The sequence below is a fragment of the Perca fluviatilis genome, chromosome 17 (assembly GCF_010015445.1).
Source record: "Perca fluviatilis chromosome 17, GENO_Pfluv_1.0, whole genome shotgun sequence".
NCBI lineage: Eukaryota > Metazoa > Chordata > Actinopteri > Perciformes > Percidae > Perca > Perca fluviatilis.
In genome coordinates this window covers 30212692-30231085 of record NC_053128.1, presented here as the reverse complement: position 1 = coordinate 30231085, position 18394 = coordinate 30212692, and the positions used below count along the sequence as shown (strand labels likewise).

The following is an 18394-nucleotide window of genomic DNA, read 5'->3' as shown; positions in this document are numbered from 1 at the left end:
TATTGTGTTATATATCTTTTTTGTGCATGTTATAGGTTTATAAAGTGAAAAAGCCCAAAGTCCCCCCCAAAGGGACTTACCATGTCCAACAGAAAACACTGTTCACCAACTGCTCCAAACAGCTCTATTGTAGTCCAGCCTTTACTTCAGAGACAGACGTGGTCACTTTGGAACACGTTATAATGCTCACCTAGCTGCTAGGATGGCACGCCCTCATACTCTGCTTCTGACTGGCTAGTAGTCCTTACCTAGCTACTGTCAGGGCACGCCCTAATACTCTGCTTCTGACTGGCTAGTAGTCCTTACCTAGGTACTGTCAGGACACGCCCTCATACTCTGCTTCTGACTGGCTAGTAGTCCTTACCTAGGTACTGTCAGGACACGCCCTCATACTCTGCTTCTGACTGGCTAGTAGTCCTTACCTAGCTACTGCACATGTGCGACTCCCAACAAAGATGGAACAGAAAACAAACAAGGCACAAAACCTCCCTTGAAACCACAAATTGTCATGTTTGGACTTTGGTTTGTGTACAGATTCATTAACCAAACTAAATTTAACATTATGTTGTGTTGATTTTGGCGGCCCCAGTGGACAACAGCGTTAGTTTTTCCTTGAGCAGAACCGCCTCGTGTCGCAAAAACTTCTGAAAAGTTTCGGGTTTAAAGTGGAATTTAAAGTCAAAATCGCTCAAACCGGAAGCAACAGTTTTCCTCCATCCATTTTCAAGAAGAACACAAACAGAAATGTTCAGGGTCCCTCCTGCAGCAGCCAGACTCCCTTTAGGAAACCTCTCGTTTTACTGCAGCAGAGTCTGACAGTCTGCCAAGCCCGGTCCTGGTTCTCCTGAGCCTCCCTTCCCTCCAGCAGCATGGCGTCTGTGTTGGCTCCCAGGAAGTAGCCACAGACGGACCCTGCAGCCCCAGGACCGTTATTGGGGGGAGAGGGGGGCCCGCGGCGCAGCCAGGGGACAATCTGCTGTGTGAAGCTCTCCGTCTCCTGCCAGAGCTCCGACTGCCAGGGGTTCCACTGAATAGTCGACTATTTGTCCAGCATCAAAATTGCACTACTTACTAATTGACGCGGCTTGTTATGGTCGAATATTCAATCTTCTTTGGTTTTACCATGTTGCAGTTATGAAGTAGTGGCAATGTGTCAGAAAAGCATGTAATTACATCACATATGCAGCAGGGGGCAGTGTGGGTAAAAGTTGTATTTCTGCAGTGCAAGGCGGGAGAGCAGCAGTTCCTCGGACAGCTGATCAATTCATGTGACGCTTCGGAGGAAAGGACGTCTCATCCCTCTCAAAACACATTTGCTCGTTTCCTCTCTCCTCCCATGATTTCCAGTCAAGGGAGGCAAGTGGAGGAGTCAAGGAGGCAATTTAAGAGCCACGAGAAGTACCTCAGGAGTGCAAAATGTGAATAAAAAAAACTGTCCCGAGTTTGTTTTTGCACTGTATGTTGAGGCCTATGTCTTTTCTGTCATGACAGACAACGTTTTCCAAACTGTCAGTTTATCAAGAATACACAGATGTTAAATATTGTCATTATGGCGTTTCACTGCTGTGAATTTCTGTTGGCACTGTTTATAACCTTATCTGTTGGTTTACACTTGCCTTTTGAGTAAAATGGATTAATAATCGGTGTCCTTTTGACAGCTCTTTCCGCTGGCTGTCAGCCACTACTGATGTTTCTCAATAAACAAATAACATTCACAAACTCCCATGAAATCTGTGAATATACATATAAATATCCCGCCAATATTCAATTATTTGTTTACTTTTGGAGAGTATTTGAGGACTTCTAAACTACACTATTCGTTATTGCCCTACCGGCTGCTAAGAAGAACTATATAGGAAAAGCCTATCTCTTCACTGAGGGTTAGTAGTAGTTTTCTTATCAGTCCCTCCAGAAAAACGTGATTATGCGATCGCATAATTCAACGCATAATCAGATAAAAGTCTGCATATTTATACGGGGGCCGCATTTTTTTCAAATATGGCGCACTTTCGCCTCATAAATTGCCGATTTCCGCGCAAAATATGCGGGCCTTGCATGATTTCATAACCCCTGCATTTTCATTGCAAAAAAGTCCCATAATATATCTTAGCGGAAAGTTGAAAAATGTTAAGTTTACTTCACACAAGAGCAGCCATTTTCCCCTGTTACCATGGGAACGTTATGAAGTGATGTAATTACGCAACATGAACATCGAAAAAAGCAGGGTGTTGGTGGGGGGGGAATCACTTTTTTTCTCTTTTTTATCAAACCGCAGTTTTTTGCAAGTTCCCGCAATTTCATGGCATAAAATTGCATAAATATCCCACATATTCCATCGCATTTTTTAAGAAAACATGCTGCATAATCAAGGATTTTTGCCCGCAACAATCACAAAAAAACTAATTTTCTGGAAGGACTTATGTAGGTCTTATAGAGGCATCAATATTAAATTGAGACGGTTTCATAACCAGTTAAAAACGCCTTGTAGGGGCTTTAATCGGCGCTTTAGAGGTGCTGGTTAACAGATTTGGTTGATTGTTTTTTTTTTTTTTTTTACATTTCAGATCTGTTAACTATTCAAGTATTTGTTCAGCAGGTGGTTGCATCGAGTATTTCGGTCGATTCTGCAACATGCAGAGCAGGCACAAAATGATTTTGTAATTAACAAAATGAAAGCAAATGAAAAAATGAAGATAAAACTTGTTTTCTTACAAATTAACTTTTGTATAAATTCATACATTCAATGCAGGTTAACTTAACATTCGCCTATAAAAAGTGTCACTGTGAACACGAGGTATTCATGGTAACAGTGTTTGAAGTCATTGTGCATTAAGTTTAACCCTTGTGTTGACTTCGGGTCAAATTGACCCGTTTCCAATTTTTGTTTTCTATCATAAAATATGGGATGTAGAAATAAGCGCTGAGAAAAATTTTACAATTTAAAACGTTGGAAAAAGCAAAAACAAAAAAAGGCGTCAAAAACGTTGGAAAACAAAGTGTTTTTTTCAAGGTTGACGGGAAGACAACACAAGGGTTAAAGAGGACGCCTGAGAACCGGTCTGATGTGTAAATATATTGAGAAAAAAAAACACATCAATGCAAAGTGACTTTGCCTCAAAAAGGTAAAGTCAGAGGAGGCTCGACAGATGAGAGGGAGAGAGTGGAGTTGTTAAACTTGTCCCGCAAACGCTTCCAGATCGAACGCCGTGTCCAGTAAACGCTGCAGCTCCGCGAGGTGAGTCGGCTTGTTTCCGGTAGCTGGAGCTGCTGCCGGGTCACGTCCAGCATACCTGCAAACACACACACACACACACATACATATATATATATATATATATATATATATATATATATATATATATATATATATATATATATATATATATATATATATAAATAAGCATATGATACTATCACAGCAGAGGCACTTCCAATTCCGGTAGGTAGAACTCACCAGACGGGGCGGCTGCGGTTGATGGTGGTGCGGATGCGGGGCTTGACGTAGTCGTAGTAGCCCTGGTTCTTGTGCTCTTCCTGACACCACACCAGATCAGCGTTTGGATAACGCTCGGTCTCTGCTTTCACCAGATCAAACGGGAAGGGCGAGAGCTGAAAAAATAAAAAAATAAAAGACCGAAAAATCATCATCCGTTAAAAATACTTTTATTTGGCTCGTAGTCATGCTTGCAGTTGCCATAATTTAGGACACACCTTCAATGTCCATCCACCAAGTGCCGTTTGATTTATTATTGTTAAGTGTCTGACAACATTATGGAAAGGATCCCTACAGGATACTCCTTTTTGGTTAACATGAAAACAGCCCTGAGTTGCATTCGCAAAACCCACCACGCTCCATTTAAATAAACAGTAATTTTATCAGCGTAAAACACACTTCATTCAAAGTCGAAAGAAACAAAAAATAACTCAAAAGCCGTCTTGGTTCATCTTTCCACTGTTCCAACAATCACCACTCTGGTTTGGTTGAAATAAACCCCTAATTCACCCATTTACATGTGGAGATATGCTGGCTCTATACACGCTAAAAGTGCTGATTATTTACATGGAGTCTGGTGGAGATATGCTGGCTCTATACACGCTAAAAGTGCTGATTATTTACATGGAGTCTGGTGGAGATATGCTGGCTCTATACACGCTAAAAGTCCTGATTATTTACATGGAGTCTGGTGGAGATATGCTGGCTCTATACACGCTAAAAGTCCTGATTATTTACATGGAGTCTGGTGGAGATATGCTTGCTCTATACACGCTAAAAGTCCTGATTATTTACATGGAGTCTGGTGGAGATATGCTGGCTCTATACACGCTAAAAGTGCTGATTATTTACATGGAGTCTGGTGGAGATATGCTGGCTCTATACATGCTAAAAGTCCTGATTATTTACATGGAGTCTGGTGGAGATATGCTGGCTCTATACATGCTAAAAGTCCTGATTATTTACATGGAGTCTGGTGGAAATATGCTGGCTCTATACATGCTAAAAGTCCTGATTATTTACATGGAGTCTGGTGGAGATATGCTGGATCTATACATGCTAAAAGTCCTGATTATTTACATGGAGTCTGGTGGAGATATGCTGGATCTATACACGCTAAAAGTCCTGATTATTTACATGGAGTCTGGTGGAAATATGCTGGCTCTATACACGCTAAAAGTCCTGATTATTTACATGGAGTCTGGTGGAGATATGCTGGCTCTATACACGCTAAAAGTCCTGATTATTTACATGGAGTCTGGTGGAGATATGCTGGCTCTATACATGCTAAAAGTCCTGATTATTTACATGGAGTCTGGTGGAAATATGCTGGCTCTATACACGCTAAAAGTCCTGATTATTTACATGGAGTCTGGTGGAGATATGCTGGCTCTATACATGCTAAAAGTCCTGATTATTTACATGGAGTCTGGTGGAAATATGCTGGCTCTATACACGCTAAAAGTCCTGATTATTTACATGGAGTCTGGTGGAGATATGCTTGCTCTATACACACTAAAAGTCCTGATTATTTACATGGAGTCTGGTGGAGATATGCTGGATCTATACACGCTAAAAGTCCTGATTATTTACATGGAGTCTGGTGGAGATATGCTGCGGCTATACTAACGCTAAAGTCCTGATTATTTACATGGAGTCTGGTGGAAATATGCTGGCTCTATACACGCAAAAAGTCCTGATTATTTACATGGAGTCTGTTGGAGATATGCTGGCTCTATAACCGCTGAAAGTCCTGATTATTTACATGGAGTCTGGTGGAAATATGCTGGCTCTATACACGCTAAAAGTCCCTGATTATTTACATGGAGTCTGGTGGAGATATGCTGGCTCTATACACGCTAAAAGTCCTGATTATTTACATGGAGTCTGGTGGAGATATGCTGGCTCTATACACGCTAAAAGTCCTGATTATTTACATGGAGTCTGGTGGAGATATGCTGGATCTATACACACTAAAAGTCCTGATTATTTACAGGTAGTCTGGTGGAAATATGCTGGCTCTACACACGCTAAAAGTCCTGATTATTTACATGGAGTCTGGTGGAGTTTGGTGATGGTGATTTTGGGGCTGTTTCATGTTAAACTAAAAGGATCTAACTCTCTAACAAAAAGGTCTATCTCTGTAGGGATCCTTTCCATAATGTTGTCAGACACTTTGAATAATAATCGGAGTCTGTCAGCAGCAGAAACGGAACTTTTAGTGACGGAAACTGACAGTGCACAAATACCCAGAGTGGATACATTGAGTGTGTATAAAGCCTGCAGCGGTTTTGCTTTCAAATAATGTTGTTCCCATTAGTCACTTAGACATAAAAAAACATAAAAACTGAACTGAAGAAATACAGAATTTACCCTTAAAAAGGGAGAAAAAAACATGTACGGTCATATTTAAGCTATGTAACAAAAGGTAGGGGCCTCCATAGAAACCACCTCCAAAACACCTTCACTCCACTCTGACGTTACCTGTTCGACACGGATGACAGCTACGGCGTCGTCCATGCCTCTGTTCTTGCGTTCACGGGCGAGTTCATAGTAGATCTTGCCGGTGCAGAAAACGATTCTCTTCACCTTCTCTGGGCTGGCCGCTGCAGGCCCGTCCTCTGGGATTATACGCATGAAGTGTGTGCCTGCAGGATGACAAACTCAAACCGTAAATAACACAACAAGAAACTAGCCAGTATTTCAGAGAAGACGACGCATTAAGCAGTGAAAAACTTGAGAAAAACTAAACTGAAACTAAATTGCCAGGTTAAAAACTAATAAAAATAAAATTTAAATGAACGTTAATCATTTCAGTTTTAGTTTTGTAGCTTTAATATAATATAATAATATAGAGACAGCATGAATTTCCGTCAACTCTTGTGACATTGAACCACAGACACTGAATGGATTGCTTCGCATCGGACACTAAAGTAACTCAAAGATTAAACACCATGGCTCTTCTCCATCCAGGTAGTCTGTATATGTCGCTACGTACTTCTGAGACATTATACCTGGCTCTGACAAAACTAACTAAATATATTAAAAACTGAACCTTTCTGAAAAACTGAAACTAAACTAAAACAAGCAAATACAAAAATAGGGATCGACCGATGCTGGTTTTTCAAGGCACAATACCGATTATTAGTAGTTAATGAAACAGATAACAGATATTTGGAACAGATATGCATTTACAGTGAAAATGAAAATTTTAAAGTCAAAGTTAAGATTTTGGAATGTTACAAATTCCAACACAAAACTTTGTTTGAATGCTTTAAGCAGTTGTTTAATACATTAGAAACTTTCAACATAATACCCAGTAACAGAGAGTCAGATAGTGTTGTTGGGGGGGGGGGCATTAAGTCGGACTCAGTGGTGAGAGAAACAGAAGCAGAGGGACAGACAGAGCTGGAGCCGAGCCAAAGTACAACACTTATTCATTCATTAACTTTATCGGTTATCAGGCTAATAAAACCTTGATACAGTTTATCTGCAAACTGCCAAAAAACAGCCCGATGATCGGTCTATCCCTACTGAAAACTAACTCAAACTAAAACTAGCAAACACACTCTGAACACTTACTCAAATTAAAATCAAATCCAAAAGTCAAAATGAAAATAAAATAAAAACTATCAGAAAATTCAAAACTATGATAATGTTGGTGCTCACCTGGCAGCATGTGATCAAAGCTGGACTTGGCCTCAGGATGGCGCAGCAGCGACTTGGGAGTAAACACGATCAGCTGAAGAGATAAAGAGAGAGCTCAGTGACCTTAAACCGCATTATCCCGTGTGTGTGTGTGTGTGTGTGTGTGTGTGTGTGTGTGTGTGTGTGTGTGTGTGTGTCTCTTACAGGCTTCCTGAAGGGCTGCAGGATCTGTCTGCGGAGGACGTGGAAGTAGTTTGCCGGAGTAGAGCAGTTGACAACGATCCAGTTACAGTCGTACAGCTGACGCACTGCAAAGTCCTCTGACAGTTTCTGACAAATTAAAGTAGGGATGAGAGTTAGAAGCAAGTGAGAATGTACAGAAATTCAATCATTCGGTCACTCCTGTTATCATTCTTTGTCTTACTTCGACAATCGTGTTGAACATTTTGGAACTACACTTTCTATAATGCTTTGGAAGGTGTAAACAGGAAGTTACAGCGTTTCTTTAGACTACATTAGTTCACATTGCGGCAAATTAAAAGCATGCCAAATGATCTATTAGCAGTTCATGTTTGCAGTGAACCCATGGATGGACAGACAACTATCACTGTATTACTGATACTGAAGAAAACTCAAAAACATGACGAGTCCCAGGCAAGCTCTGGAGTTAAAATTTCAGATTTATTATTTATTTTAAACAGATTTATGCAAGTAACACTGAATTTCAAACTGTACTCAAACTACACACCCAATCTGACGTATATGAGCAAAATCAGAAGTTATAAGGAGAGGTAACGGGGGGGGGGGGAGGGTGGGCGATTGGCATGTTTCTGACACAAACTCACAGGGAAAACATCAGGATCATCATTGCACATCTGTAGAAACCTTTCAGGGCGGGCAGACGAGTGCTCTGGACCCTGAGAGAAGAGATACAATAAAAAAAAAAAAACCATCAAGAGTTGGCACGTGACATATTTCTAACAAAGTTGCCTTTGAGGTTGAGATAAATGCAGAATGTGGCAGATCAAGTCTCTTGGTTCCTACCATTCCTTCCATGCCGTGAGGAAGCAGCAGCACAATGCCGTTCTGTCTCACCCACTTGGCCTGGCCCGAGCTGATGAACTGGTCGATGATGCACTGAGCTGTGTTATGGAAGTCTCCGAACTGGGCCTCCCACAGCACCAGCGCGTTGGGACTGGCCATGGCAAAGCCTAACTCAAAACCTGCACACAGATAAACCAGAAAACAAGGCGGGTTCAGTGATGGGCAAATAAAATACTTTCCAACATTTTCAGAGTTCGGTTCTCCAACTTAACTTCCTAAGTAGATTAAGGGTACATCCACACTACTAGGTTTTCAATTTTAAGCGGCATTTTGAGACAAAAACAAGCTCCATCCACACAAGAGTTTTAGCTCCAGTAGCAGAACTAATCTCTGCCCGTATTAACACACACACACACACACACACACACACACACACACACACACACACACACACAAAAAAAAACACACACACACACACACACACACACACACACACACACACACACACACACACACACACACACACACACACACACACACACACACACACAGATGTCAGAGTGAGTGGGCCAGTACGGTGCCTTGCTCAAGAGCACCTTGGCAGTGCCCAGGAGGTGACCTGGCATCTCTCCAGCTACCAATCCACACTCCGTACTTTGGTCCGTACGGGGACTTGAACCAGCGACCCTCCGGTTCCCCATCCAACTCCATACGTAGCTACTGCCACCCCAAAGTTGACAAAAAAAAATAAAATACAGAAAATATTCGGGAGAAAGAACAACAATGTTGAAAAGTACGAGCAGGGATTTATTAGCTTGGACCGACGACAAGGTGGAACTGGCTCGGAAACGCCGGAGTAGTGCAGACGCGAGGCGCAAACTCAGCAAAAGATATTAGTTTTAAAACCAAAACATAGTAGTGTAGATGTAGCCTAAAAGTAAACCTCAATCACATTTAAAGCTACTGACGGGGTGTGTGTGGATGCTACTCACCCAGGACTCCGTACTCCGACAGAGAGCTGTTGCAGACAGTGTAAGGAGCTTGATCGGGCGAGACGTAGTTCATTGGGATGCAGATCCTCTTATCAACGTTCTGGTCGTGAAGAACATGGTGGCGATGGCTGGGAAGCAAATCAGAGAAAAACTTAAATTACATTTAAGGGGTTGTCACGATTTAGTTTTTAAACAACAAAAATTGAAATGAGATTTCGATTTCAACTATTGAAATCAGAAGCACGGTCCGCGGCGATTCCCCCCGAATCTTTTCTCTCCCCACCCCCACCTACTTGCGCTCGTTAACCGGTAGCCTGGAACAGGGAAATCCTCCTGCTTCCCTGAAGTCTGCCATGGTAGGTAAATCATGTGGGCTCTGACAGAACTTTATGGTGCACCTCGTTAAACTAATGGTGCATTCAACTGTACCTCTAAAAAATCTCTGAGAAAAACTTAAACCTTCTGCCAAAGGTTACATGGGGCCAGGAAATACAATCAGTTGCCTGATCGGCACAGTGCTTGAAAAAGTAAATGACTGAACAACTGCTACGTCTGCCTGTGTCTACCTTTGCGCAAGCTTGTTTATCCCTTGTGTGGTCCTTCGGGTCCCAGTGACCCGAAGGACCACACAAGGATTATGTACTTCCCTTTACTTTGTTGAGAATTGCTCTCTAAACCCTGTTTGTGTAAAGTAAGTAAGTAAAGTTTATTTCTAGAACACATTTAAACACAGTTTAAGCTGACCAAAATGCTGTACAAACAAGAACTAAGGTGCTATATTAACCCTTGTTTAGAGAGCAATTCTCAACAAAGTAAACGGAGGTACATAATCCTTGTGTTGTCCTTCGGGTCACTGGGACCCGAAGGACAACACAAGGGTTATGTCACAGACGAAATTGCAGTAAATCCTCAAACAACATAAAAGTTGAAACGCAAAAGAGAGATAGATGTACAGTAGGTGAAATCACCCATTAGAGTATTATTAGAAGTGTTAGAAACCAAAAAAGAGAAACTAAGTGAAGTGGTTAAAAACAAAAAGAGCATTATTCGGTCTAAGTATTTGTCAGCCTCGTCTGTCTGTTGTCCAAAGTAGAGAAGTTTCTCTGAAGCCATAAAGATCTTCAGGAGGAAGAAATCCTTTTTACACAAATCTTTCCCGGTGCTCCCTGCACACCGTTTCTCTGAATTGGACACAGGAGGTTTTAGGCATGAAGGTGACCTCTCCTACTATCAATCTTTCCCCACGACTAGTTGCATGACTTCCCAAAACTCAGGCCTCTCTTCTTTCTATATTTCTAGTTCTAGGAAGCTGTGGCTAATGATCCAATGAAAGTCAGTAGATGGTTAAAATGTCTTGACATTCTGTGACTTCATTCTGCCTGGGATCCACCTTAAAAATCCCCAAACCATCCCTTAAGTAGAGCACACCCCCTGTATATAATGCGAGAGCCATAAGGAACACCTCCTATAAACTAAGCAGGTCTACGTCTACATCTTTATGGAAGGTGTTCCTCCACTCGGCTGCTACTTTCTCTCTCTCCAAAAACCAGAGAGAGAAATAAAAGCAGCGACTTCCCTTTTTGTGTATGCATTACCTGAACGTGCCCCTCTCCACATCCTGTCCACTAAGGCGTACGTGGATCCCTTCTTTGAGCAGAGAGCCGAAGGCCATGTATTCCCCGAGAGCCCAGTCGCACAATCGTTGACTCACCATATTTGCGCGGCCCTTTAGGATGCGACTCAAACCTGAAACATGAACACACAGAATCAAAATACAGATTTTAAAAAAAGAGACTGGCAGCACGTTAAGAGGGTTGAAATCGTAGACTGTGTATAAAAATGGTCGACACGTCTCCGTTTCCTCCCGCTGTACAAAAGTGAAGCCGGATATCGGATACAGGCGCTGCCATCTTGTAATTTTGGAGCCAGAGCCTGCGCGGTAGTGATCGGACGGTGGAGCTGCGGTACCAAAGTCCCGCCCATACACCAATCGCGAGTCAGTCCCAGTTTTGTAATCCATTAATTAATTAAAACCAAATTTATCAGAAAAATTAACACTTGAACAAACATCGGCAAGATCGGAACTACGTGAAATGACAATAACCATCTTTGGGAAAAATGTATTTGACGTGTACTTTGATGTCTTGGCTTTACTTTTAGAGTCTAGGCATTAACCCCTGGTTGAAACAGGAGGAGGAGAGCGGACAGTACCTCCGTGTATCGTGAAGTCTTCCTCTGGGACGGAGGCAGCAATGTTTCCAATATGGTTGAGTTCTTCTTCACGGATGCCAGTCGAAGGGCAGTTCATACTTTTGGGCTGTCCCTCCTTTGTGAAAAAATCTACAGACAGACGCACAAAGACATCACAGACCCATGCTGCAAAAAAAACAAGTCCACTGCAGTTTCAACATAAGATTCATTAAACGGGGGCGGTGGGGGGGTGGAGGGGAACAAGACAAGACTCGTTACCAGGCCATGGGGAGTCTAGCCAGTGTTTGATGTGAAGGATCTTCTCATCTTTGGAGCGAGCGTAAGCATCCTCGCAGATTTTGTCGTACCTCGCAACTTCCTCCTGAAAGAGACGGATGCGAGTTTACCGAAAGCTTCACAGTGCCCGTGTCCAAAGTAGCAACTCTCTGCCGTGTGTATAGTAGCGTATTACCGACGTATTCACCTCCTCCAGAGAGTGAAGAGGATTTGACTCAAGTGCGTAGTCGTGTATGTGTATAATCTCTTCTCTTGTAACCCTTGTGCATCACTATGGACATTTTGGGCTTTTTAATCAATTCAGCTCCTATAATAAGTCCTGAATAAACTGTGTATCCAAAATACAGACACTTCGACCCTTAAGGACAAAAATGTCTCCACTAAAACCCACAATTTTTGATCCCATGTTAACTCTATGGTGCAAAAACATGCTGTTTTTCCTGGTTTGTACTCGGGGCATTGCTGCGGTTTGTTTTAATTTTTTTTTAAAAAGGGATGCACAAGGGTTTAGCTCCTCACACAAATTGCAAATAGATATGCAGAAATCAGTATTTTTGAGCCTGAAAGGCATCAATTATTCTGTCTTGTTCCTGCTGCTTTCACAAAACATTTTTCATTTGCACCAAACTCTCTCAAAAGAAACTGTCACACTGTGCAAGACAACCCCCCTGTCTAGTACAAAATCTTGCACATATTTGAGATGTTGGATGACAAGCGGTATGACCTAGAGCAGTGTATGTTGCTTTACCTCATAGGCTTGTGTTGTGATGACTCCCTCTGCGATTAATTTTCCAGCAAACTGCTGCAGGACCCCTTTCTGCTTCTTGATCTGCTTGTACATCAGCGGCTGCGTGAACATCGGCTCGTCCATCTCGTTGTGCCCGTTGCGTCTGTAACAAACCTGGATGTGAGGAAGCAAGAGTTTAGGCGTGCTATTTTTATAAACACATTTCTCTTGTGCACACAATCAAGTGATCATTTTTAGATATTATAAATATAGGTTAAGGCGCCGGTATATTCCATCTGAACGGCTTGTCGGACATTGTAACAGCTTGGTAAACCCTTCCCTCCACACTTTCCCAATGTCCGAATTAGAGGGGGGCCGTGTCGGACAATTTCTTTAACTTTCTGACACTGAGGATCTGAGATTAACATCTCATTCACACTGTGATTGGTCAGCTGTGTGGAGGTAAGAGGAGCCAGGCTTTGAACTTCTCTTTCAAGTGTTTTTTAACAACTATTTCTGTCACTTTTTGTGTCAACAACCGAGTGCAACTCTATGAATGCATGCCTGAAAGCTATTATATCCCTATATTAAACCAATATTGCGTCTCTACCACGCTCTTTGACGACTGGCTTCCCCAATTGCAATACGACGTGTTTAAACAACACGACATACAACGAATGCAACTCACAACAGCATCCAGTGGGGACTTTATCTCAGAGGACCGAATCCTTCGATTCAGACTGGGTTTCAAACATTATACTTGGCTTACAGTTCTACTTTGAGCTGCTAAACAGGAGAGTGTTTTTCTTATGTTTTGATTTGAACTTCGCTGACCTCTCTCCCATAAACCTCCCCTGTCCATACAGTACCTGCACACGGTTTCTCTGAATTTAACACATGAGGGTTTAGGCATGAAGGTGACCTCTCCTGCTTTCAATCTTTCCTTGAAAGTAGTTGCTCGACTTCCTGAACCTATCAGGCCTCTCTCTTCAATTTCTAGGAAGCTGTAGCTAATGATGCAATACAATTCAGAATCTGATTTTATGTGTTATTAAGTGTATTAAGTGCAAACAGGAAACAATAAACATAAAAAAAGGGAATTATCAATAAAGCAAAGTACTGCTACAGTCAAGAACATAAATACAGAGTAGATATGAAACAAAAAGTATGCACAAAGACACTATAACAAATATGTGCAATGTTATTGTTTTATTTATTTATTTTTGGGCATTTTAGGCCTTTATGTTTTATATAGGACAGCTTAGAGTTGAAAGGGGAGAGAGAGAGAGAGAGAGAGAGAGAGAGAGAGAGAGAGAGAGAGAGAGAGAGAGAGAGAGAGAGAGAGAGAGAGAGAGAGAGAGAGAGAGAGAGAGAGAGATGCAGCAAAGGGCCACAGGTCGGAGACGAACCGGTGGCTCCTGCATCGAGGAGTAAACCTTGTAATGGAAAATTTTATAGTTATGAATTATGCTTACTTGAAACAAGAACACTGTTGTATTGAAAAAGGTTACTAAGAGCAAACGGGAACTAATTTTGTTATATTTAATCGCGTCAGCATCTGCATAACAGACACAGCTTGTTCTGTGGTTTGACCTAAGGTCATGAAGAAGACGGCATGTTCAGGCTGTAAGAGTAGGATGGCTGCGAGACATTCTCATACCCGGACACAAGCGCGCTTAGACGGTTCCTGTTTTTAAAAAGGTTCAACTTATGACCATGTGGGTGCTTCCTCTTTTAGTGTTGCTCTTTCTGTGTTTAAAGGACGCTAACATTCTGCATGTACTTTGAGAGCTCTTTCTCTGCACTCTCTGCAGCAGTGCGGTGAAACCAGCTGTCCACTCTCGAGCAATAATACTTAGGACTCTTCCACATGGCACTCTGATGTTTTGTGAAAGTTGTGTTTCTGCTTGAAAGTAATAAAACAAACCAAGACAGTTTGATTTTCCTCATCTTTTTGTTATCTTTATAGTTGTATTCATATGATGTGACAGACTTAGGTTAATATTTCACCAGGTCCGAGGGCTAGAGGGATGTGTTAAGTAGACCCCATAAAGTTATCCTACAACTGATTTTAATACTGTATACTGTATGGATGGTAACTACAGGACATGCTTTGAATTCATAAGATTTAACAATACAGTGTTAGGGTTAGCCCCCAATGTAATTGTAAAAGGCTGTACTGTAGGGCTGGGCAATATATCGATATTATATCAATATTATGATATGAGAATAGATATCGTCTTAGATTTTGGATATCGTAAAATCCTAATATATTAATTGTTGTCTTTTCCTGCTTTTGAAGGCTGCATTAGAGTAAAGCGATATAGTTTTCTGGGCTTAGCAGACTGTTCTAGCTGTTCTATTATTTGCCTTTAAATTACACACGTCATTAAATAGACATTTCTGATGATTATTTATCAAAAATCTCATGTGTGTGGCCAGGTTGGCTCAGTGAGTAGAGCAGGCGCACATATACTGAGAGGTTTATGCCTCGACGCAGAGGTCCAGGGTTCGAATCCGACCTGTGATGATTTCCTGCATGTCTATCCCCTCTCTCTCCCAGCTGTCCTATCCATAAAAAAAAAAAAATCTCATTGTGTAAATAATATTTTGTTAAAGCACCAACTGTCAATCCTACAATACCGCCGCAATATCAACATCAAGGTATTTAGTCAACAATATCGTGATATTTGATTTTCTCCATATCGCCCAGCCCTACTGTACTGTTGTCAGTAGATAATTAAAATGTCTTCATTCTGCCTGAGATCCACCTTAAAAATCCCAAAACCATGATTTGATAAGAGGAAACTCCCTGCGTTTAATGTAAGAGCGATGAAGAACAGTTTTCATAAACTTACCAGGTCTACGACTACATCTTTATGGAAGGTGTTCCTCCATTCAGCTGCTACTTCACACACATACACCACAGCCTCGGGGTCGTCTGCGTTGACGTGGAAGATGGGAGCGTTGACGACCCGTGCGACATCTGTAGGATAAGCAGATGAACGCGCCATCCTGGGATCTGTGGTGAAACCGATCTGTGTGGATGAGAGCATTAATAATAACTGTATTAACAGCAAAACCAGCAAAATGTACTCTCCTTTTGTCGTTTCATGCTGCGAATTCAATCGGTGTTCAATCAAATCCAAAATAAAGTAACAAAGGGGTAAAAATGAGAATCTCAGGAGCAGGTCGCTGTGCCTTCACCACTTCAAGAAACATTTAAAGTAAACTCTTTGGACTCAATCAGCTTAAAAAAAATAAAAAATAAAATCACAGTATATGCTGAATAATAGACTCAGGGTGGTGCGGGACTGTCACTGAAACCCATTTGCGCAATGTCGTGTTGTGTTATTTAACCCCTCAATGTAACACTAGACTTTACATTTCACAATTTTTGTTTTCTGTCAGAACATTTGTAGATCTCAACATTTCTGACCGCACTTGAAGGCAGCTTCATTTAACGGAGAAAGAGAGAAAGGAAAGAGATGGAGGGACTTATGAAATGGTCAGCTGTTCCACAAACTCCCGGGCAGTTCAGAGCTTGTGTTTGGCGTTTTAAACCGTTCTTGTGGCAGCGATAGAGGCAGCGATGTTTCCTGTTTCGTGTACAGGACTCACACTGCCCTCAAAAACACGGACAAGTCTGATCGCCAGTTATATGACGCAGGATGACGTCGGGCTGTGTTTCTCTAAAAGTTGAATTGCTCCAAAATTTAACACATTAACACGCAGTGTGTGAATGCACGCTAAATACTTAATTACAGTAGTAGCGCTCTACGCAGAACCTAAGATGTAGCATACAGTACTTAAGTGGCCAACGCGATTGTAGGTAGGGTTGGGTATCGTTTGGATTTTTACGATGCCGAATCGGTACTTAAAAAACAATTCAGATTCCTAAACAGATTCTTGAAAAACTGAAAAATGACATCAAAGGAAGGTTTTTAAGTCCGTTTTGGTGAGTCCAGAGGGGAAAATATGGCATTTTAAAAGTAGCTCTGCATTTACAGTAGCTAGCTAACGGTAGACTACAGAGAAAGGGGGATATTTTTACGTCCGTTTCGGAGCAACAGAGAGAAAATATTTCAGTCGAGACATTAAAGCTGCAGTAGGTAAGATTGTGAAGAGCCAGGACTTTGCCAACAAATTTGAACATCGACAACTTCTCAGTCCCTCCCCCCTTTCTGCTGCAGCCCAAACCGTCTCCTAAGCCCCTCCCAAACAACGGAGTTTGACAGAACTGCCGGCATGTCAGACAGACAACATGTTCAATAACTAAACACCAACACAACGTTAACTTTACTCACCAACAGTAAAACGATGCTAACTAGCAGGCTACCGTTAGCCATTTCAGCATCATATCAGACCGACCACTGTGCTAACGTTACTATTATCCTCACCAGTGTAGCTTTGTGGACTTTTGACTACTAATAACCAAGTGAAAGATAAATCATTCATGGTAATTATGTTACCTGTTTAGAGGAAATGTGGCTACATCTGCATCGTTCTTCAGATCTTTAAAATCCTGCAGCCACACCACCTCTGAAAAGCCTCTCCATTATTCACGGACTTTTGGAAAACCTTTCTGCAGCTCGCGGGGAAGGGGGGAGGGGAGAACGCTCTGATTGGAGAAAATCAACCGGGAGAGGTGGAATTTTGCCAATCGCACTACAGGCTGTAGGAGGTGCCAGAGGAGCTGGATTTTTATTTTATTTTTTTACATAATTCATGTAGTTCTACTGGAACATAGGGTCAGTTTCAGCAAATATAACAGAAAGTTAGTTTTATAAGACTTACCTACTGCATCTTTAAGTGGAACCGAAATGAGGAACCGAAATTTGCGTTCTAATTCGTTCCGATTCCTGCCGGTTGCGTAGGAACCGGTTCCATAGTGGAAACGGGTTTCGTTTCCCAACCGTAGTTGTGAGGATTTATAATTGTGTGCTGGTGTGTTTGCGTTGTTGTAGCCTCTCTCTTTAAGAGAACAGCAGAGCCAGCGCGTGTGTGTGTGTGTGTGTGTGTGTGTGTGTGTGTGTGTGTGTGTGTGTGTGTGTGTGTGTGTGTAGGGAGTGTGTGGTAAAGCCAGTAAGAGAGTGACGGAGATTAGCTTCGGAGCGAGTACCCACTCCGGCGGTGAAGACCGAGAAACAAAGAGTCTCCCGTGTTTTCTGACCACGGTCGGAAAGCTGTAGCAGGAAAAGTTAACCCTCTCCTCGATTGCATGTTGGTTACAGAGAAAGAGAACCCGGGAATTAGTAAAGGGGGAAATGAGACGCTGCAAAGCCACGTCCAAGCAGACCACTCACAGACGTGTAGTCACATTTCTGGGGAGGCGCTCATTAGGGTAAGGTACAGCGTAGGGCCAGCGTACGTACAGCGTGGATTCATCACAGAACTATAAATCAGGCTTAACAGTGCGTACCTGGTTGTTGACCACCACGTGTATGGTGCCATGCGTGGTGTAGGACGGCAGGTCAGACAGGTGGAACGTCTCGTACACGATACCCTGGCCTGCAAACGCAGCGTCGCCGTGAATCAGAATGGACATCGCCTGGGAAATCATTCATCAGGTTACAAACAACATCTTTTTCTTCCATAGGTCCGTGTAAAACTCAGCGTACCCTCTTGCCCTCGGTGTCTCCGCAGTAGAACTGCTCGGCTTTGGTCTTTCCCTGCACCACCGGGTCCACTGCCTCCAGGTGGGACGGGTTCGCCATGAGCGACATCGTGATTTCCCGGTCGCTGACCCGGTTCATCCTCTTGTGATACATCCCCAAGTGATATTTCACGTCACCAGAACCCTGAGAGCAGAGCATCGGGAAAGAGTTAAAGCTACCGTATTCAGGCTTAATTTTCCATGACAAAGCTACAACTAGCGCTAAATTATTAGCTGGTAACCCTTGTGTTGTCCTCCTGTCGACCACGCAACGCTTTGTTTCTCTGGGTAAATTTCTTTTTTTTTTCCAACGTTTTTGTTGCCTTTTCGCCACTTTTGCCGATGTT

General features: G+C 42.3%; 1 protein-coding gene across 2 annotated transcripts in view; it reads right to left on the bottom strand.

The window, feature by feature from the left end:
• Positions 1–2468: 2468 nt before the first annotated feature.
• Positions 2469–18394, bottom strand: part of ogdhb (oxoglutarate dehydrogenase b) — a 38348-nt gene continuing 22422 nt past the window's right edge. Inside the window, exons 8-22 of one of the 2 annotated variants that reach the window (XM_039779692.1) lie at positions 18013–18192; positions 17814–17942; positions 15250–15429; positions 12413–12565; positions 11647–11749; positions 11389–11517; positions 10773–10923; positions 9178–9305; positions 8186–8364; positions 7987–8058; positions 7346–7471; positions 7163–7235; positions 5978–6141; positions 3455–3609; positions 2469–3290 (exon numbers count right to left, since the gene is read on the bottom strand). In XM_039779692.1, coding sequence (XP_039635626.1) covers positions 3170–3290; positions 3455–3609; positions 5978–6141; positions 7163–7235; positions 7346–7471; positions 7987–8058; positions 8186–8364; positions 9178–9305; positions 10773–10923; positions 11389–11517; positions 11647–11749; positions 12413–12565; positions 15250–15429; positions 17814–17942; positions 18013–18192 — 2043 coding nt within the window. In that variant the 3' untranslated portion in view covers positions 2469–3169. The remainder of the gene's footprint in view (positions 3291–3454; positions 3610–5977; positions 6142–7162; positions 7236–7345; positions 7472–7986; positions 8059–8185; positions 8365–9177; positions 9306–10772; positions 10924–11388; positions 11518–11646; positions 11750–12412; positions 12566–15249; positions 15430–17813; positions 17943–18012; positions 18193–18394) is intronic. The other variant, XM_039779693.1, reaches the window with a different exon arrangement.